This window comes from Muntiacus reevesi, chromosome 2 (assembly GCF_963930625.1).
Source record: "Muntiacus reevesi chromosome 2, mMunRee1.1, whole genome shotgun sequence".
Lineage (NCBI taxonomy): Eukaryota > Metazoa > Chordata > Mammalia > Artiodactyla > Cervidae > Muntiacus > Muntiacus reevesi.
Genome location: NC_089250.1, coordinates 131,446,485 through 131,469,284, shown reverse-complemented (window position 1 = coordinate 131,469,284; position 22,800 = coordinate 131,446,485). Strand labels below are relative to the sequence as shown.

Sequence of the window (22,800 nt, the reverse complement as noted above, 5' to 3'; positions counted from 1 at the left end):
CTTAGCTTTGTCTTGGGCTAGATCGTATAGTATGTGTACATTAACTTTCTAAGGTGGAGTTTTCCAGAGTGACTGTATCATTTTGCCTTCCAAACAGTAGTGTGTAAGAGTTCTGGTTCTTCTACATTCTTGCCAATGTTTGGTAGGTCGATCTCTTTAAGCTTTGGTTACTCTAATAAATGTATAGGGACATTTCCTATGGTGTTAATTTGCATTTCCCTTAGGACTGATAATATTGAACATCTTTTTATGTATTTATTTGCCACTTCACTAAAGTGTCCAGCCACATCCTTTGCCCATTTTTTATTAGGCTGTTTGTTTTCTTAGTGTTAAGTTGTGAGAGTTCTTTACATAGACTGTGGTGTTGGAGAAGACTCTTGAGAGTCCCTTGGACTGCAAGGAGATCCAATCAGTCCATCCTAAAGGAAATAAGTCCTGAATATTCATTGGAAGGACTGATGCTGAAGCTGAAACTCTAATAGTTTGGTCACCTGATGTGAAGAATTGACTCATTTGAAAATTCCCTGATGCTGGGAAAGATTAAAGGCAGGAGGAGAAGGGGACTACAGAGGATGAGATGGTTGGATGGCATCACTGACTCAATGGACATGAGTTTGAGTAAACTCCAGGAGTTGGTGATGGACAGGGAGGCCTGACGTGCTGCAGTCCATGGGGTTGCAAAAAGTTGGACATGACTGAGCAACTGAACTTACAGTCTGAATACATGTCCTTTATAAGATACATGCTTTGCACAGGTTTCTCATTGTCTGTGTCTTGTTTCATTCTCTGCTGAATGCCAGAAGTTCTAAACTTCGATGAAGTTCAATTTATCAGTTTGTCTTTGTATAGACTATGCTTTTGATATTATATCTAAATAATCTTTGTCTGAAGGTCACAAAATTTTTCTTTTATTTTTTTATTCTATAAGTTTTAGGTTTTAAATTTTATTCTATCATCCAGTTTGAGTTAGTAGTTATGTACAGTGTGAGGTAGGTGTGAAAATTTGCTGTTTTACATATAAATATCCAATTGTTCCATCACTATTTGTTGAAAAGGGTAGCCTTTTTTCACTGACTTGACTTTGAACTTCTGTCAAAAATCAGTTGTGTTTGTGTGTATATTTAAACTGTTTCACTCTGTTGATCTATTTCACTATTCTGATGTCAGTATCACAAGATCTGGGTTATTTTAGCTTTATAATAAATCTAGAAGTCAGGTAGTGTAAGACCTCAAGCTTCCTTGTTATCAAAGTTGTGTTAGCATATTCTATTTGCATTCTATATAAATTTTAGGATCATCTTGTTAATATCTAAAATATCTTCTGGGATTTAGATTTTGATTGGGATTGCATTGAAACTATAGATCAGTTTGGGGAGAATTGACATTTTTAGCAATGTTGAGTCTTCTGACTCATGAACATGGTGTATCTATCTACTTATTTAGACTTTAACTTTTTTTACTTTGTTTAATCTCAGAAGTGTTCTATAGTTTTCATTGTATAGGCCTCATATCTTTTGTTAAATTTAAGTCTTTGTATTTCACATTTTTTGATGATGTTGCAAATTGTATTTCTTTTAAATTTCAACTTTGGATTCTTTGTTGCTAGTACATAGAAATATAATTGATTTTTGTATTGATCTTATATCCTGCAACCTTGCTAACTAAATTATTAGTTCTAGTAGCTTTTTTAAAGAGTCCTTCAGATTTTCTGTATAGACTATCATGTCTCTGAATAAAGACAGTGTTACTTCTTCCTTTTCAATCTAGATTTTTTAAATTTCCTTTTCTTATTGCACTGGCAAGAACCTCCAGCACACTGCTGAATAGATGTGGTAGACTCAGACACCAACGTCTCTGCTGTTACAGCCTTTTTCCTTTGAGACGACCCTGCCGAGGTTGGGGGCATGGGTGTCTGTTCAAGCCTGCCTGAACTTGCTCTACAATCATTCTTCTCTAAGACCTTATTACCGTCTGGTGGGTGCTGCTTGGATGCAGAAGCCAAATTCCCTATATTCTTGGCTTTTCAAATCTCACTGTTCTCTCTCTCCCCATCCCCATCCTCTTTCTTCTCTGTGATAGTCTGTCTATACTATGAATCACTGTCTCCTACTCTTTCACTTCCTGTAAATTCTTTGAATTGATAAAGCTTTTGGAAAAACACAGCCAGATATCCTTGCATGGAATCTCCAATGTTTGGCCAGATACCTTTACTGAAGCAATGTAGACAGATGGACCTGCTGAGAAGGGGGGACAATACAGTGAGAGCCGAAGTAAGTTAATGTCATCCCTTCTTTTCCTTTTTTTTCTCTTTCCCTTTGTCTCTTTCTCTATACCTCCATCCCTTCCCCCTTTCTGCCTCTTCCATCTTTCACTCTCTCCCTTTATCCATTCCTCCTTCCTTCCTTCTTTCTATTCAGCCAGCAATTCTGAGCACCTCCTGTTGGGTACACCAACCTCCTTAGCTCTAATCCTCTGCAGCAGTGGGCAAATGCTCCTGCCTATGCACAACAGCAAAGTGATTCACAAATTCAAAAACTGAGTCGGGTTCTCTGATTTTGCTAACTCTCAGATAATAAGCATATTTACATTCACTCTAACTTGATAACTTTTCACTGTTTTATTATGATCTATTGCTTCCCAATGAATTGTCGTGGCGCTTGGCAACTTAGAAAAGACTTACTTACTACCTCCTATGGAGCAGCGATCGAGATGCACTTTAGCTGGGTCCTCTGCTTCAGAATCGCTCATAATCTGCCATTAACCTTGTTAGCCTGGGCTATGGTTCTGTCAAGGCTCTGCTGGGGAAGAGTCTGCTTCTGGGTCCAGTCGTGGTTCTCTGCCTGACTCAGTTCCTCACAGGCTGTTCTTGCCGTATGGCCCTTTCCATAGCACTGCTCACAACACGGCAGCTGGCTTCACCAGAATGAGCAAATGAGATGAACTAGCAAGATGCCAGCGAACGGAAATCGTTATCTTTTATAACCTCATCTCAAAAGTGATGTTCTACATTCTCTTCATTAGAAGTGAGCCACTTGGTCCACCTTGCACTCAAGGAGAAGAGATTATTTAATGGTGTAAATACCAGGAGGTGTGATCAGTGGAACCATCCCTACCATAACTATACTTTGAATGGGTGCCAATATCTCAAGAAATTGAGGTAAATTGGCAGTTTCTTTTTATTTGGTGAAGGGGAGAGAGCCAAGATTTATATGCATCTACCTTGTGTCAAGCCCAGTGCTGAATGATCTTATGCATCTTACTTATTTCACTCCCACATCTTTCCTGTGATGTATTTGTGGCAGATGTATTGAGGCTTTCCCTCAATATTCATTCTTCCATTCTTTCCTGTTGTTCTGTTGCTAAATCATGTCCAACTCTTTGCAACCCCATGGACTGCAAAATTTCTGATGATTGCCCAGGTGAAGACTACATTTCCCACTCATTTTCTGCAGCTAGGGGTGGCCATGGGCCTAAGTTCCAGTTGATGGGTTGAAAACTGTAGTGTTGTGTGGCAGCTTCCAACAAACCCCTTTTGGAACAGCTAATAGGTATCCTTTCCTCTTCTTTGTCCTTCCTCTGTCCTCCTATTTGGAATGCCTAAGTGCCATCATTTTAGGTCATGAGATTGACACCATGCAGGTAAAACAACTAGAAGAGAGACCTTCTGTTTATGACATTGGGAAGCACAATATCAGCATTGTATTGCCTTTTGGGACTTTAGGGGAGGGACAATAAATTGCTATCTTGTTTAAACTGCTGTCAAAATGTGTGGTTTTGGTTTAGCACAGGGTTGGCAAACTTTTTGTAAAGGGCCAGATAGTAGTCTTTAGTCTGTGTGGGCCATCTATGGTGCTTGTCACAAATTCTTCCTTTTTTTTTTTTTTGTTATCAAAACAACTTTTTAAAATGTAAAAACACTTCAGTCCTTTAAACAACAGCAACCATCCATAGCTCAAGGTCCAACAAAACAGAGGCAGCTGGATTTGGTCTCCAGGGATGGTGTGCTGACCTCTCTGCTCTTGTCCTTTAAGGGAACAGTAGGAACCCCAGGGTAAATGTTGACTTCAGGGTTCACTTACCTTTCTGGAGCCATGTTTTCTCATTATTTTTTGTTTCTGAGTATTCTTGTTTTCTTTATTGATTGGAAAATAATGCAATCAATCATTAAAAGTTACATTTACTCTCAGAAGTTGCACCAGAGAAAACTTTTATAAAAGATGTGAATGTAAAGAAGTCACCAAAATGCCACCAAAGGGACATTGCAACTATGGATCATTAATATTTAGGTATTTGCCCAAAGAAAGAAAAATTTTAGTTTTCAGGAAAGGAAAATGAGTCAGCAGCACACGTTGATACTTTTAAAAACTTTATAATGGTACTTGAAAATTCAATTAAAATCATTTTACCATCCTGGAATTACAGTAGTCATTACAATATCACATTATTGATTATCTTATGAGATTTATGCTTCTATAGTGTACATTATATCTTCCAAACCAATGATTACTTTCCCGAAGAATGAATGTTGTAATTTTACTCAGTATATTTAGATAGATCACAGAGTTTTATAAAACATTGTACGCAAAGTACAAAAATAAGTGTCTTATGCACACTCTTTAATACTGTTTTCGTTTCTTTCTTTGGTACCTCAGCTAACTAACTTCACATAAATAATGTCAATAATAACAAGAAGGAAAAGAAGCAAGAAATTGCTTAACATGTAGAAACTAGAGATGCATTTTGCAGACATCATGCTTTTTATCAAGAGTAGAGATAATATCTGACTATACTGTAGTCAGAAAAGTAGAAAAAAAAAATGAACTCATGAAGAAATAGGGATAAAATGCCAATAATTACATCACATCTTTAAACCACTGATAATGACAAATTGATTTAAACAGACTGATCTTCAGCCTAGGAGCTCAAATATCTCTTTTGAATTAAATTGTAGAAAATGCAAAGTTTCAAAATTTACATTTGGAAAAAGTATGTATACTTCATTGTAAATCATCTACTAGAAAGAAATAAAGGTATAGACAAGGCTTGTTAAACATTGTTAAATTTTATAAACACAGGTATATTTAGAAAATAGAAATAGTTAATAACCACAATGTTCTCACGTAAATAAAAAGCATGGATCCCTGCTCATTAAGATCATAAGTCAATATGTGAATTTGTTAACTCCATGTATTAAAGCTCCTCTGGATATCTAACTGTAGTTTTTTTCTTCTTTTAAAATTTTTGGGTAGTCTGTTATGTTTCTCCTAGGGAAAATATTTGAAAACTCATTTTTACTTAAGTAGAAATAACAACAGATCGAGTTAAATTTGTCTTTAAAAAGGCTTACTGTACCAACGTAGTGTTTGGCTGTGATAGTGGAAACGAAGTTTAGAGTTGATTTATTTTGGGGATTCTGACTAAATGACAAAACCTACCAGCTGATACACTTAAATATATGCAATTATATTTATTTTTAAAAACTGCATATATATCACTGGACTGTGTACCCCACTGAGGGAAAAGACTTTTTAAAAAATTTGTATTCACAGTTTCTGGCATAAAAGTAAGTGCATAGTAAAACAGACTGATTATACATTCTATGAATATTTTTGTCGGCTAATAGCAATAGAGACTAATAACACTCATATTAGTAAAGAGAATAAAGGAAGAGTGAAAAACTTTCCTTTTTAACAGGAATTTCTATCTATTAATATTATTTTCCATTACAAATAATAAAATCTTTATATGGGATTATACGAGGATTGGGGGTGAAGAACAGTTCATGAATAACCATAATGGTGAATTAAATGCAGGGGAGTTAGTGTTTGAGCAAATCTGTAAGACAAAGAAGGAGGGGAAAAGGCAACGTGCCTTTTAATGTGAAGCTTTATATAGGAAATCCTTTCTGTTTTTAGGTGCAGGTAACTTGGTGAAAGAAAGAAACCAGCAAGTGCTCTAAGACCTTGCTAATGCCCTCCGGATTTTGACAGACCAAGCACAAGCCTCTAAGGGCTATTTTTCATCTTTTCTGCTGCACTCTTTGGCTAGGTAGCTGTGAGCTCAGTGAATGAAAGGCAAAACTCAGGACCCAGCACCCGGGGGCAGTGGGAAGAAGGCAAGGGCCAGAATGGGGTCATAGAGCCTCAGCTAGATGGACAGTGGGTCGAGGGTAACCCTGGAGGAGAGGATGATGCATTCTTCTGTTCACCATGCTCCTACCCCAGTCAGAAAGAAGTGGTCAGGTCTTTTAGTTTAAGCTATATCTGCTCTGGAGAGAATAAAGCCACGTTGACAACATTAAGAAAACAAAAAGAGCCATAAAGATGGTCACTGTATAATTTGTTGTCTAAACTGAGACACACTTGAGTAAGGGGGGCAATTGTTTAATTGTTGATAGTTAATATTTATAATGGGACAGCAGATGTAAGCCTACACTGTCCTGGCAAACCAGGAGGTACTGTCACTCCAGGGAGATGCTATTAAACAATGAGTGGCATGGATACTTGCTGGTCTCTAAGAAGTTCCTGCTGGCAGCTTACTTTCTTTAAAGAGCCGTTTCTTGCTATTTCTCCTCCCTTTAGGCAAAGTAACATATGTGAAGAGAGAGTGGGGGCATCTTCTTTTCTTGATATCTCCCTCAAAATAGGGGAAATACCCACAAGAGAGAGGTAGATGCAGAAGTGTTCTATATTTTATTCCAGGCATTTTGAATGAATGAAGCCTTCTGGTTTCATGTTGTTTTTTACGTCAAGATTGGTTATGAACTTCTCTTTACTACTAGCTAAAGTATAAGGTATTGTTTTATCTTTCCTACGAAACTGAGGGCAACTGACGATGTGTAAAGCCTGCTATCTCCCATAAATGAGTCTCTGTGTTCAAGGTATACATTGCTGTCCTATTATACCTGTTCATTCTATATTCTATATAACATTGCAAGAGAAAGCTGGCTTTTAAAACGTTGGCATTTGAGGGGCAATAGAATATTCTATACCCATTTTTTATTGAGTAAGAAAATTTTTAATGTTTTACCCCATAAATAAAGAGATACGTATGGGGGGAGTAAAAAAAATCTGATTTTCCTAGTAGTTTCACTAATTATGGCAGGATATGTTTGGCTTTGTTCTAATGTTGGCAAATACAAATATACAGCCTGGTGAATACTTGACATGTTTTATGACTATGTCCTCATTAAACTGAGAGTATTTTCAAGATATTACTAGAATGAAGTGAAATATCAACATCAGATTTGAAAAATTACCAAACCACCATACAACTGTTGCTTGTCAGGTAGGAATGTCTGTTGCCTTGCTTCTCTTTCAAGAAGTATATTAAAATTCCTAAGTTGTGCTGTTAATATTTTCTCTTAAAAGTGTTTATCACAAAGTTCACTTATGGTATCATATTTGAAACTTAATTTGTCTTTAATAGATGTCTTTACAATATATAAAAATGTAGCTACAAAATATAAAAAGTACAGATTCTCTAGTTTAAACTGTAGCTAAGTTTTCACCTCCTGGAAACTTCTGTGTGAGTTCAAGGGTGAAGGGGATACATGACCATGGCCTTGTATTGTTCCTTTTTAATTGTAAGTTACTTGTGGGAAATCTGGGATAGGGCTGGAGTTGCACAATAAATAACAAACTTTATCAAACTTTGTAGCTTTGAATACAAGACAATTTACTGAAAAATCCTAGCTTTCTTTATTGATGCTTATTCTGCCAAGGCACCCTGAAAAATCTCCCTATCCCCATGAATTCAAATTGTGACCCAGTTGCCCAAGAAAGAACTATAAAATAGTCATTTAAAAATACAGTGAAAAAGAACACACATTAAAAATTACATCGAGGTAATATTTCTGAAAAGCTGAACTGTATGATTGGAAGAATATTTTGTTTTATTTTTTAAAAAAACAGTAAGACTGAAAGTAATTTCCTGCATATCTGTTATCAATACATAGCTATAATTTAATTTCCATCCACCATTAAAAAGTTAAATATCTGTGGTTTGGAAATATGTTCTCATTTGTTAGATATTTTTTGAAGTTGATGTTTTCTTAACATGAGGTAGCTTTGTAGCAGCATTTTGGGTGCTGTCACCCGAATACAGTGTGGTTTGGCATGATACTAGGTTTGGGCAGGGTTGGCTGGGTGTGGGTAGTCATCTAGGAAAATTATTTTTTGTGGCAGTTAAGGGCAGTTCTAGCTGTATTAATGGGGTGGGAGAGAAATTCAACAATTTAAGAAGAGGAGCATTTTTACAGAGAAGAAAAAACTGACATCTAATCTCACTGCTATTTCATTTCCTCCTAAGAACTATAGGACTGATTTTAATTCTCACTAAGCTATTAATACCCAAATTTAGAAACCCAATTATAACTTACTAGAAATTTCTAAATTATTGGCTTGGGTATTTTGTTATTATCACTTGGTAGGTTGATTTTAAATTTTTCCATGAAGACTTTTTTTCTACTAAGCAATAATTTAAGAAATAGGAAAATATCAATACACAAAGAATGACAGGTATTAGATAAGTGCTAATTTCTGTAGTCCAAAAACTTAAACATGCAAAAAGAAACTTTGGTTCCACATTTGCTTTTTTTCAAACCTCAAGTTTTAAAGTTTCAAATTCATCATAGTGGGACTTGTTCTACGTTATTTAATTTGGGCAAAGGAAATGAAAACATATGGCATGGTGAACACACTGAAACTTTCATGATTTATGTTCTAAATGGGATTCCCTAAATTTTACTAGAATAAAGTTTTAGCAAAAAATAAAACTCTATCTGCTTACTTAAATAAAATTAGTACTCAGGAAGTAAATGTCATGAATACTTATTTTCCCTTGAGCAAGAATGAGATGATATTCCAGTGGCAATTTTCTTTATACTTTGGTATTATTGTATATTTATGTTTCTGCTCTTAACCTTTAAAAAAGTGATTATGATTTCATTTGGAATAATAATTTTTTTCTCATGAAGAGATTCTTATATTAACTAATTGTTCCTTTTGATTACATTTTAAACTACTCTGGATCAGACCTTGTATTGTACATATACTAGCCATGCAGAGTGATTTTTTACATTTATTTTCAAAGATTTTAAAGAGCATTAAACTTTTGTCCTTGGAATTTGAAATGCTTCTTTGAACTGAGTAGAAATTTGCCTGCCTTCACTGTAGTTACTCTCCAGTATGAAAGCAGGTCCATGGGGGAGTATAAATTTAAACCTAAGAATTGCTTAAGGAAATATTTTTCACTTTCTTCTATTTAGAATTGGTTTGGCCAAAGAGTTAGTTTGAAGCCAGTATGAATTATAGTCACATCCATACTTCTCATGTGATGAATATATGTAAAAATAAGATCTGGCTATTTGTTTTCATTTAGACTTTTTTTTTCTTGCATCTTTCTACTTAATGAAAGTGAAATTAAAAAAAAATTAAAACAGAGTTGAAATACAAAGAATACAGCAGTTCCCAGATTTTGCTGCATACTTGAATCACCTAAGGATCTTAAAAAATAAAATGAAACAAAACTACTGATGTCAGGCTCCAATCCCAGGACATTCTGATGTAATTGGTATGAGGTGTGACCTTGGCTTTGGTGAGTTGAAAAGCTCTCCAGGTGTTTCTAATGTGCAGTCAAGTCTGGGAAACACTGTCCTTGGAAATAGGAAAAGTAAAACATAAAACTCAAAGCACAAGACCTTTCAGTGTTTCAACTGTAGCCCTGAAGCCTTCGATACCTGATTGGAGTTAACAGAACTTTCAGGTTACAAGGATTCTTAATTGTTGTTGGAATTTACCTGATTTTGACTGGAATCTGGCCTGATCATTTGGATCATAGAATTCCACTCAAGAGTTGACAAATTTTTCTACGCTTTAGTGTCTATGTTTGCCCTTTAGTCTTGCAGAATTTTACAAAGGCCAAGGGATTTTTGAAATGAAAATTGAGTATTGAATGTCTTGCACCACTAATGAGACTGCGGTGGTTCACAATAGGTATTCTGTGTTTGGACTTTGCTTATTTCTGTTTTGAACAAAAAGCCATCATTTACACGTACAAAAAGGGAGCAGCGCCTTCTACTCCCATCTCCATTCCAGAGTCTGTAGCACTCTCACCTCGGGTGTTCTAGAGAAGAGGCCGCACACTCTGGAGATTTTGATAACCAGCACCTTTGCTGAGCATCTTTAGACTCAGCTTCTAATATTCAGTGATGGACATGAGGTTCTCCTGTGATAATTTTCAAGACCAAAGGACTCAGATATGATAAAGCGGTCTGATACTTACTGAAAGTAAAAGGAAGAGAAGGCAGTGGATTTCTCAGCAGATTTAGTACAAGTGGGTTAGAGAGTCCATGGCTGAACGTAAGATGATATAACTGTCTCTGAATGCTGGAGGGTGGGCTAGGTGCTGCAAAAACATCAAAGAAATATGAGTAAATCTTCACTCTTCTCTTAGTTTGAAGTGACTTTTCAGCCAATTTGAATAGGAAAAAATATCATAAATGGTATTCTGTAGATTTGATTTTTTACAATATTGGAGATGAGCAAAATGAGACTGAGAGGAAAATAAATCAATATGAACAAGTCAGGAAGTTTAAAATGAGAAAAAGTCATTTCATGTTGGTATGACAATTATCTTCTGGGGATCCTTGGGATTGGTAGGAGTTCTAGGGAAAAAGAGGTGTGAGCTAATGAGTTAACAAACAATGGGCCTGGATTTGTTTTTAACAACAGCTATAACAGATCACATCAATTACCAAGTCCCCAGGGGATGCAGGGGATGAGAAGATCCTGACCTACAACAAAATGACTGGATGGAATTTTCAGACTGACATGATGCTGATTCCTCTAAACCATGGACAATCTTTCACAAGCTCCAGGCTGTGAACATGCCCCGTGCAGTGGGCAATGGGAAATGTACTTGGAAAGGTATCTCCTACTGTCCCTCTGCCTTTTGTGACTGTGCGTTAAAGCTGTAAGCCAAGGGGCTAAGACTCTGGAATTACTTGGCTCCCTTGGTTGTTACTGGTTGTCCAAATCTGTTTACTCCTGAATTTTTGCTGGCTAAAAGGTCTCTCTCTACTTTGTCAAGGTTTGTAAACATGCTCCCCAAACCCTCAGGAACCCTGAAAGAAAAACTTTTAGGGACAATAACTCTTTAGCTGTTAGATAAATGGCTCCTTAACATTGCATTTCGTTTAGAATAAAGTTCTCTTAACATAATTTTACAGTCAGTATAAGCTGTACATTCTCAGGACAGGCATCACTTTGGGACAAGTATTGTGATCAGTGGGGGACTGAGTTAGAGGTTTATTTCTTCTGGACTGAGTTTGTGTGTTTTATTCTTAAGACAAAGATGTCTTCAGAAGGTTCCATATCCATCCCCTCGGGCAGTCACTGCAAAAGTGGGGTAGACCTCATACGCTGCATACGCTGCTAAGTCTTGTCCCAGGGTCACCGCCTGCTTGAGCTGGGCTGCGGACACAGATGCAGTTGGATTGGGGACAGCGTATCCTGGAGGAGGAGGCAGAGAAAACTTCATGAAGGGGGTTTAGATTTGCTTCCTTTTGGCTTGTTGTCTTCTTTTTGAAAGATAACAATTTAGCATGGTTGCTTAAAGCCGAAAATTAATATGTACATTTTAAAAGGTGACCTCTGACAACATATTATCTGGACTCATGCATTAGGGAACAGTGTTTCTCAGACTAGGGTCAACCACCTACGTCAGAATCATTTCACTCTTAGAACACTAGACTCACTGGGGATAGATCCCAAGAAACGGACACTTCACAGGATGCTGAGTTGAGCAAAACTTGAGGTTCAGAACTTTTTCAGAGGGTCTCAGAACTTGTAAAGGAGGGTAGGCAATTGATGGGTTGGCAAGGCATGGGGGGTGGGCTCTGTGGGTCCGGTTCTGCTGCACCCCCACCTCACCTAAACAGAATATTAAAAACCATTGCTATACTCAGGATTGTAAGGACTGCATAGACCAGTAGGATAAATATTTAACATTTTAGCACATTTCTATGTAGCAGCATAAAAGCAAATACCTAGTGTGACCACATTTTGACCTAGCTGGACAGGACCGAAAATACCTAACCCCACCATCAGTCTGTCTTTGGTGTATGTGGAGGCCATGATGCTCATCCTAACTGTCAGAGATCCAAGGGATTTGAGTAATAAGGACATAATCATGTACTTTCATATTACTGTTTTTCTAGCTGATCAATATTCCCTTTTGAAGAAAAGAGCATAATGACTATTATCTACAAGCAATATTTCCCTGTTATGTCTTAGATCAAAACCTGGTTTTTCCCGAGATGATCCCCAAATTGTGAAAGATAACAAGAAAAAGGGAAAAGTGTGCTTAAGCAACAAATGGGGACCTGATTTTTTTATTTTTTAAAAAGCCCATTGGTTTCTGAGTTGTGGAAGTCTGCCCAACCCCAGACACATTGATTTCTTTCTGGTGGCTTCTCAGGAAGTGGTGGCAGGAAGCTGGCTGGACTAGTTTTTAAAAAATTGAATCCACTCCTTGGCTTGTGCACTTGGGGCAGTAATGCTGACTAATGCACGAGTCGAGTTTGGTACATTTTCCACGGATATGAGAAATGTGTTAAGAATTACTTTCATAACTTTGGAAACAGTATTTCTAAAGTAAGTAAGTAAAATGTGTGTGTGTGTGTGTGTGTGTGTGCGCGCATGGAGCATAGATTTTATCTTTAGGGATTTTGAGTTTTCTTTTTCAATTTGGCTAATTTCTAAATAGCAAGAGTATTTGTGTTCCAAACAGGGTCTTCCCTTGGAGCCCGTTATTCTTTGCTTGACTTCATAATGAGTTATAAAAGATCATCTCAGATTCTTAGGCATTCCCAAGATGATTCTTCTGCTCTAAATAATTTTTTATTTCTTGTAGGGGCAAATAAAAGTGAGGATAAGATAAAACGTTTTTGAGTAAAAAGCAAATCCTTTCCAGTGTGAAAGCAAACTTTTAAACTTCTTCTGGCAGTGGCTCATTTATTTTCACAGTACGTGAATTAGATGTCTTTGGGGTAGAGCTCTCTGTAAGACAGGGGTTTAACTTGCTGCAAGAACTGAGAAGCCTGGCACAAGTTCCCAGAAGATGGATGAGTCAACACCCTGTTGTATGGAAAGCGAGCACAAAGCTTATGGCCCCAGCACAACCCACGAGGTTCCTGGCCCTTGGGAGTGGCTGCTGTTGCCTTGGTAACCATGAAGGCCTGCATCACACATCTTCTCCACATTCTACAGAACAAAGCTGGAATTGAGATCATACTTGTGTGTGAAGCGTGATTAGTTTTAGCCTCACTTGCCAGAATGGAAGACATATTGGCAAGTTTTGAGAAATAAAAGGAAATGAGAGCAGGCTCAGGTGTTATGGATGTGAGGAATATAGCAGTTCTCATACCCACATGCAATCAGTATATAAATTAATCAATTGACGGGCATGTCCTATTTCTAGGTCTAGTCTGATTTGGGCTTGTTGTAAGTATGCCAACAGTGACAAGTCAGAATGACAGAGTTCTTTGTAACATACAAACTTTTATTATTAAGAGTGGAGTTGCTCAGACTAACTGCTGAAGGAAAATCTCCAAAAGACATTTCTTGTCTGGTCCTCTTTAATCTCTAGAGGATTCATTTTAATTACTAGCATTTGTTGTGGGTACATAATAAATGGGGGAAAGTCTTCTAAATGTGACCCTGAAGGCATGTTGATCTACAGATAGGCTTTACTTTAAGTGATCAACATACGCCCCAGACCTAAATTATGCAACAGATAAAATGACCCTGATTATCCCATTATTGAAAGGGTCTCTCTCTCTCTTCTCTCTCCTTCTCTTTCACATACAGAATTTACTTCAAATAATTTAAAAAAAATCTGCTGTACATGTTTCTTTCAGAAAGCAAAGTAATAAAAGTAGGATTGAGTAGAACTGAAGATCAGAACTGGGGAGGGAGTCCAAAGATTGCTTCAAAGCTGATTGACCTTGGCCAATGGCTCAATCTTTCCAGTACTTGGTTTCTCCATCTGTACAATGGGCATGATGGTAGAGTCTGTCTCTTGTGGTGTCATGAGCATTGCTGAGATAGGTGAGTGCCTGGCACATAGTTAGACTTCAAATAAATATCAGCTATTCATAGACAGTTCTAAACTCTCTTACTAAAAGTAAAAACCAAAACAAAACCAGAGGTAGAGAGACTGCTTCATTCTCCATCACACAGGTGCTTATAGCTGAGCTAAGACTAGGTGCCCGCACCCCGCCGCCCAGCTCTGTTCTCTCGCCTAGACGTTAAAGGCTCACTAATCAGATTTAGACTAGGTGTAGTCCACAGACAACTCTGTCAGTCCATGTACCCAAGGGGGTCTCCCAAACACTCTCTGTAGGGCGTCATTTCTGGCGCTATTTTTTCCAAACCTGGAAACGCAGTAGCAGAAGCAGCGGCTGCAGCTGCAGTCTGGGCGTCGGCTCCATCAGTGGGGATGCCCAGAGCCTGCAGGGTGTACTCAGCCGCGTATGTCTTTGCTTCATCCACGTAGGCACTTAGCTTCGGAGGTGTGAAAGGATGGCTGGAAAGCACATGTTATTAATAAATGTGTGCTGCTGAGACAGATGAAAACCTAAGGCGCTGTATGCTTTCTATGATAATTGGATAATGGAATTTTGTGTGGGTACTTATCTTTCTTTTTGCTTTTAAACCTTTAAGTATCTATGCATGTCGGAATATTTGTGAACTTATTTAGAACATGGGTGAGATGACACTCCTGGAAGGTACTTGCAACTCATTATAAACCTTTTCTAATATATATGTGAAACATGATGGTTCCTAAAACGTGTAGAAATGCAGGCTCAAGGTAAAATTCTGAAGGTAATAACCACTAACAGAGAGGTTATGTTTTTCATCCAAGATTTAAATGGCAGAGTATGGTGTTATTAGGTATAAAATGGTAATTTCGTATAGTTCAACCCAAGTACTACACAGATAAAAACATGGGCTATAGTTTTCATTTCTATTACACTTAATATCCACAGTTTTTCATTGGCTGATGGGAGTACCCAGTCTAAATTGTCTCTGAAATTTAGGGGCTTTGAGATGCTAGTCTCATAGCTGGCACATATATCCCAAATACACATCTCAACGTATGCTTTGAATAAAATGAGTCAGTAGTAAGCTTGAATATTTATCTTCTTTAGATAGTGATAAATATATACTACATTTACAAGACACTCTTATTCTAAAATCTAAATGATGAGCGAGAAGTTACGCACATGGCAGGATTCTGGCTGGCCAGGGCAGGAATGGTTATTTTGTATAAGAAGAGTTGTCTTTGATCTTGTCCAATGGCAGAGTGAAGCTGATACACAGGTTGTCCCCAGTTATTTTTCTGACAAATTTCTTCCAATATCTACAAGAGTGGGGGAAAAAAGTGACTTTTCTTTCAAATGTCACATTTGCATTATTTCTCTAACTTTCAGGGTTTTAAATGGAATCTTCACAGTTTAAGCAAATATAAGAAGATAAAAAATGCCACATGGTTTAATGACTCATAAAATTTAAGATGAACTCGATTTGAACTCCATTTAAAATGTTATGTCTATTAATTCATAAAAATCATTTTCACATCATTTATTCTAATATGCTTTTAGTTTAGTCCTTTAGCTCTTTTTAACCAATACTTTATGATTTGTTTGATATATTCTTTTTTTTTAATTGATATTCCAGCACCGTGTGGCTGGATTTACTCATTATTACTGTGAATCCTTCTGTTTATAATGGGTTAGAGAAAATAACCTAAGGATTTATTTCTATTTCATGGCATTTGTCATCAGGTTTTAACTTTACATTTTCACAAAAATAGAGTTAAAAAGTTTGATGGGTATTTCTTGATGGACGTGAATAGATGGGTGTTGATAGCTGCCATGTTTTTGTTTGGCAAAACACCACTTCTGGCTATTTTTACAATGATCTGATTTTTAGAAGCTGCCTTCTGTCATTACTCCAAACCAAATCTTTCCTAACGGCACATATTTTATTCATCCTGAAACCATTTTTGTTGGCCCACAAGCCCTGATGCTCCCACTGGGCAGCAGATTCAGTAAACTGTGCAACAGAAGGCATAAATCTGAAAAAATAACTCCTGGGGTAGAACTGTTCCCTAGGCTGAGTCCATGGATCTTCTTATCTCATTTGTGCAAACCCTCGTCCAGTAGCAATGGCACATTTTCCTGTTTATTAAACTTTTAGGTTGTTTCTGTTTCCTCTACTAACTTTTGCTTTTTAGTACTCTTAGTTTTGTAACATCTTTTTTCATCTACAAAGTGTTCTCTAAGGTTCTGGGGCAATAGTCAGTTACTTGAGCTGGTAGATATTTTGCCTGCTTGTTTATGCCCATTGTGCAGACACATGTAAAGGATTTTAACTCTAACTTCTGACTCTTCGGGGCAGCCCTAGTACCTCTACTCTTCTTGTTGGAACTTCATAACCCCTCCAAGAATTTGTCAAGGCTCCATCTAGGCTGGTTGGTGGTGGCACGACCCTTAATTTCTAAGCCACAGTTGCAGAAATTCAGAGAGGTTAATTTTAAAAACTTTCATTAGTTCATAGAGATGGTTACTGATGGTACTAAAAAGCATGCTCAATTTCTCACCTGGGTTAATATAAAAGCAGAGATGATTACACATTCTATAGTATCTCTTAGAACTATTACGTAGAATTTATGACAATGATGGGGCTTCCCAAGTAGCGCTAGTGGTAAAGAACCCGCCTGCTAAGCAGAAGACATATGAGACGTGGGTTCAGTTTCTAGGTCAGGAAGACCCCCTGAAGGAGGGCATGGCAGCACACTCCAGTATTCTTGCCTGGAGAATCCCATGGACAGAGGAGCCAAGAGGGCTTCCATCCATGGTATCACAAAAAGTCGGACACGACTGAAGTGACTTAGCATGCAGCATGCACATGACAATGATGATTTTTTCCCCTTAAAATGTTTCTGGATATCCCAGTACTTTAATTAGTTGCTTATTTTAGGTTTTAACCCAAGATATATTGGATGACTAGCTTTTGTCTTTTCTGAACAAAGCTCCATCATCGTACTTAACTAGATTTTATTGTAGTTATTTATGTGTCAGGATCCTCTCACTGGATTGCCATATGATCTTTGATGGCAAGGATTATGTTATATTTGCTTTTCCATCTTTAGCTCCTAGCATAATACTTGGTGCATAATACTGGCCCCACAAATGGTTTTAAACAGACACATTACTGTTTACTACTCTAATAGGCATCCTTTTAAAAAAAATTACCTGGGGAGGGTTGTAGAAACTATAGATGAGCTCCTTTTTATGTATTAGAAAACTATTAATCCTACCAAAAATAATCAACCAAAAAAAAAAACCCACTCAAGATGAGCTTTTAGAAAATCAAGTTTTCTACTTGATTGTAATCATAAGGCTACTTCCATAAATTTGGGGCTTATACCTTTGGGGGGGGAGTCAGGAAGTTTCCTTTAGGATGTGCAAACTGTCAACTGGATATTGATTATTCAGCCAAAGTATCTTTGAAGAGTCCAACACGAAATGCACATCCAGAGGGAACAGTTTGAGGGTTAACATTGATCTGTTTTTTATTTTTAACCCTGTGATGCAGTTTCCATACTGGAACAACTTTTATAGCTTTAAATTTTCCAGTAATAAAAATCATACCCTCATGCAGGAATATGGAAACTTAGAACTGTGACTTGAAGGCAAAAACATTTACCATAAAGCCACTGCCCAAATATAATCACTGTAGAAGACTTGATTTGATATGACTGATGGCATATCACAGCTCATATGAGTAATGATACACCATAGATTACACAGTGCTTTCACTTCAACAGTGCTTCCAAGAAAAGATGTTCTAATGAATCTATTCATTCCCTGTTGTGAGTGCTCTTCATTTGCTAACTGACCTTGCTTTATTTTGTTTTCATTTAAGGTACTGGTTGATAATTCTTAGTAGTACTCAGGATTTTTGCATTTCAGTGGATGATTATTTAAGATGTCAAAGTTTATAATTAAAAACAAACAAAAAAGGAAGAGTCTGAAGTGGACCAATGGTATTCAGTGCCCACTGTTGTCTCACAATATGTTATATTGATTGGTCACTTTATCTATGTAATAAAACAAAAGAAAACAAAACAAGACAACAGCCCAAGTAAGGATCAAATCAAATCCATTGATGAATGGTGAATGGTGGTCTTTGACCCAACTTATGCAAACTATTCAAGCTACCTCTGGAATAACATTACATACCTGGGGAGCAAGTTTAATTCCTTGGGGCTTTAAAGTGACGGGATTCATTGGGGTGAGCTCCATCCCAGGTAAAAGGTCATAGAGTTTGTCTTCTCTCTTGTCTCCTTTGACCTGGTATCCCCGGCCCAGGCCTGTGTAAGCCAAATAGCCACGGCCGCCCAGTCCTCTCACTCCCGCAGCCCCTACAGGTACATTCATGTAAATTTCTAGGAATGTAAGAAGGCATTAAACTGAATCAAACCACCAGAAAATCACCCTGAATCTTACTGTAATGGAAAAGTTAGCCCAAGTCACATTGATTATTGCCCTGAAGATGGATAGAAAACTCCAGGATTCTAATGTAATGAAACTCAACATAATATGGCATTTACCATAGGCATCTTTTTTTTTTTTTTAAACTGTATGTAGAAGAAAGCAATACTATCAAAGCTATGGATACGTACACATGCCACTTTAAAACTTGGATATAGAGAAAAATTTTGCAATTTCTCTCTTCAGTTAATTTTGTGTTGACATTTTTTTAGACTAATGTTGAGAGATATATATATTTCACATTTCACAGTGTAATATGACCACATGTATTAAAATAAGTCTTGCCTTTTTGTCTTTGACCAGTGAATTAGAAATGAATTCTAGTTTCCCTAATGTTCCATTCCTGATGACCTGTTGGAAAACCAGTGTTTAGAAAATGTGTTTTAAAATATACCATTTTCTTATATTCTATCAACGTGAGGCTTAAATGTCCGTTGAGTTTCATTAATAGATTACTTTTGATTTTTTGTTTTGCCACATTTCTACTTTGATTTCCTATTAGTGTTGTAAAGAGATAAAAAGTTGATTACCCTTCATCCATGAATATCATTCATTGATTTCCTTCTTGTTATAAGACAGGTATTTTTCCCCTTGGAGTAGAGTTTGTTTTTTTCCTACATTACAACTGGTTGACAACTTATACTTAAGGTAGGGATTGTTTAATGACGTGATTTTAGATGATAAATGAACAAAGGTTTAATGCCATTATTTGTCATTAAACATATAAATAGATTGTCCTGAATGGATTTCCTTCAGGAAAAGGTTCCTAAAGGTTTCCTTTATATTACGACTTTGGGTGAACTGATTGTATTATGAATATGGAACTTTCAAGGCAGTTGCAGACTAGAACTCCTAGGATGGCCAATTCAGTTCTCCTGCAAAATAGTAAAACACAGTAAGATAATTGTTTCCACAATAATCTGGACATGTCCCTTGCTTCTAGTCAAACCCAAGAATAGATTTAAGTACACAGTTTGTTGTTGAATTGCCCAGACTGTTGTCATATTTGGAAGACAGAACTGAGATTGTGTTGGCATTGATTCCTAGCAGAACCATTCTGAAGGATCCCATTAGGGAAAATCAAGACAGTTTCTTGAAAAAATGCTTTCCTTATCTTTGACATTTTTTGAAATAACTGAGCTCAGAGAACTGCTTGAATATTTGGAATTCTCATAGGATTCAGTAGGAAAGATTTGTTTGGCAATGAGATTGAGAGTTGTTTATTTTTTTTTCTATTTGGACTTTTACTATTTAGTTCCCCATATCCTGGAGAAACAAGTTGATTTACCTAGTAATGTGGCTTTTTGGAAGGCATTATACATATTTGTCAGGGGAGGTCAGATGAGAGCATCTCATGTATCTGTTAGAATATATTTATGATAATTTGTGATTTATATATGGACATGATGGCACTGAGTCACCATCCAATACACATGTGTCTTGACATTTGAGGTAGTTGGTTTCCACTGAACCGTACTGCTCCCATTTGAAAGTTTTGTAATGAATCACATATGTTTGTAATATGGTAGTACAATGATAAGGAAGAAACTAGTAATTGTGGATCTGAGTTTTAGTGTGTGCATATTTTATGGGCCTGTGCAGAGAGCAAATGCATACCTTAAATTCATTTACACTGTATTCTGACCAAGTTTTTCAATAACCAGTTGTAATGTGAAAAAAGATTCCTATGAAAGGAAAAATATTAATGTAATATTTGATTTTCAATAAGCAATTTTCCAGGTCTTTTCTCCCAGGAGACTCATCCAGTTAGACATAACTTAGACACAAGTCTATTGCAATACAAATAATTTGAAACTGCAGAGCTTCATCTAAGACAAGAGCTGATTAATGTTACCTCTAACAGAAGGGGCCCGGATAATGGCCCTGTTGCCAAGATGTCCTTTGGTGGTTGGGAAATGAAGGCTGGGAATCGCTGTATAGGCCTGGGGGGCATAGAAGACAGGTGCTCCAAGGTAGGTGGTGGTGGGGTCATAAACATGGCCCAGAGAATAGGTATACTCTCCCTGAAGCATGGTGCCTCTTCCTCCTGTTCCTCGGGTGTACCTAACGTAACTGTCCTTGTCCACTGGTTTGGCTAGGGTCACTTCAATGGGGGACCCGTCCAGCACCTGTTGTAGACAGTAAGGAAAAAGCAACGTGAGAAGATGTGAAGACAACCAGGTGTGGCTGAGTCCTAGTAACATGCCTTCTTTTAAGGGTTAGTCTATTTGCTGCTATCTTTACTATTTCACTTATCTGTTTGAATGGGAAGTGTTGCCTGGCATGTCAGTAAACAAAGGATGTTGCAGCCATCAAGCCATCACAGTACAGCTGCCCCCAGTGGTGACCTCGAAGGAACTCAGGATGGGAAAGAACAGGACACTGGCTCTAGATAGCTCAGGTGCATATCAAAGGAATGATTTCAATGAGCCCAGACTCTTGCATCTTCCCATATACTGAAAAGTGCTAAATTCCTTAACTTGAGATATCAGGTTTTCTTTACCAGTTATCTTTTGTTATTTTAACTATCTGGTCTTTATTGCAAAACTCCTATATATCTGGGTTCTCTCTTACCTCTTCAGAGCAGTCCTTTGTAACTATTGAGAGGCTGTCTCCCAGGCTTCAAGTCCTCAGAATATCCTCAAAATGAAACATAGTTCTCAACTTTTAGGTTGTGTAGTTTTTCCAGTCAACATATGCACCATCTTTTTATAGGTTCTTGTTTTGTGTGCCAGGTGAGTTCTCCCTGAATGGTTTGTTGGTAAATTGCGTATAATCTATCAACAGGCCAATAATTGGCCACTGTCTATTGACATATTAGTTACAAATCTATTAACTGAATACAGTCACTGAGACAGAATTATGTAATATTTTTATGTGATGTATTTTAAAATACATATACAATTATATAATTCTAAGAAATTTTAGGTTAATTATGGGTGGAATAAAATCTCCAGTACCTAGCACTGAATGAAGATGAAAGGAGATCAATAAAAGATCTTATCAATTGTTCACACTTTGTTATGGGCAGCCTAGTCAGGCCTTTCCAGTTGCCAGCCAGCTAAGTGTCTTACTCTTTGGAGCTACATAATAGCTGAGTTTTTACTGGAAATGAAGAGAGGCTTAAAAGTAGGATCCTACTTAAAGAAGTGAAATCATTGAGGGTACTGCATTTGTCCTCTATAGATACTTACTTAAGAAGCAAACTTTTGATCTGCTAAACAAACAGGAATAGCAGGTCAGTACTAATGTTTCTCAAGTCAGGTGCTACTTAAAACTTGTCTTCAAACATTTTTGAAGTGGTTCTTTTCTGATACATGTTTTTTACATTTTGCAAACAGATCTGGATGTTGAAAATAATGGCCATGTGTTGATCTACAAGTGTGACTTGTTTTTTTGTGTGTTGTTTGCATACGTAAGAGACAAAAGATGACTCTCAACAATTACTTGATACATTGATATATTTACTATCAAAGAGACAAGGTGTTTTGAGGAGGTATTTGTAACTTCTTTCAAATAAGAATATTATTTTTTTAATAAAGAAAAGAAATATTAAGTGTTCCTGCAAATATTCCCTTTCACAGAGGCTGATGATTTCATGGGTGATTCAGTGGTTCCTGGATCCACTGATGTCTGCTGGACAAAGTTCATGCTTTATGATCATCCTGATCATTTGGGATCAGCCTCTTGTTTCTAGTTACATGTATCTGCCCTACTTTTTAGTAGCAGGAATCAGTATCAAATATCTTAGGTGGAACACACAGAGAGAGAGAATTCAGCTCATATTCTACCATATTATATTGATGTTGATGTAATTAGAAGAAACAGACGGAGCATTAAAGAAATACCTTGGATGTAATCCCTTGTCTTTGTTCCTGTCTTAAGAAAGATAAGATACCTAAATAGATCTGTACTTACAGGCACTTCTATATCAAGAGATGTTTTTAGCAGAATGATTCTTAACTGAAAAGTCAGATTTCTTACTGTAATAGACTTTGTTCTGCATGCCTCTGCTCCTTTACAGTTTTCTAAACCCAGTATTGTATTTTACTTATTTTGTTTAGGTGTTTCAAAGTCTAGGACAATATCATATTAACCTGTATAGCCCCAAGCCCAGCAAGATTTCTTCTCATTGTAGACATTTACAGATATTTGTAGAATAAGTGAATAATCAC

General features: G+C 37.0%; 1 protein-coding gene across 3 annotated transcripts in view; it reads right to left on the bottom strand.

Moving 5' to 3' along the window:
• Positions 1-4,359: 4,359 nt before the first annotated feature.
• The window catches only part of A1CF (APOBEC1 complementation factor), an 87,205-nt gene continuing 68,764 nt past the window's right edge, over positions 4,360-22,800 (bottom strand). The window contains exons 8-12 of one of the 3 annotated variants that reach the window (XM_065922837.1): positions 20,481-20,754; positions 18,314-18,519; positions 15,290-15,426; positions 14,438-14,589; positions 4,360-11,513 (exon numbers count right to left, since the gene is read on the bottom strand). In XM_065922837.1, coding sequence (XP_065778909.1) covers positions 11,362-11,513; positions 14,438-14,589; positions 15,290-15,426; positions 18,314-18,519; positions 20,481-20,754 — 921 coding nt within the window. In that variant the 3' untranslated portion in view covers positions 4,360-11,361. Of the gene's footprint in view, positions 11,514-13,469; positions 14,120-14,437; positions 14,590-15,289; positions 15,427-18,313; positions 18,520-20,480; positions 20,755-22,800 lie in introns of those variants that run through there. The other 2 variants (XM_065922838.1, XM_065922839.1) reach the window with 2 other exon arrangements.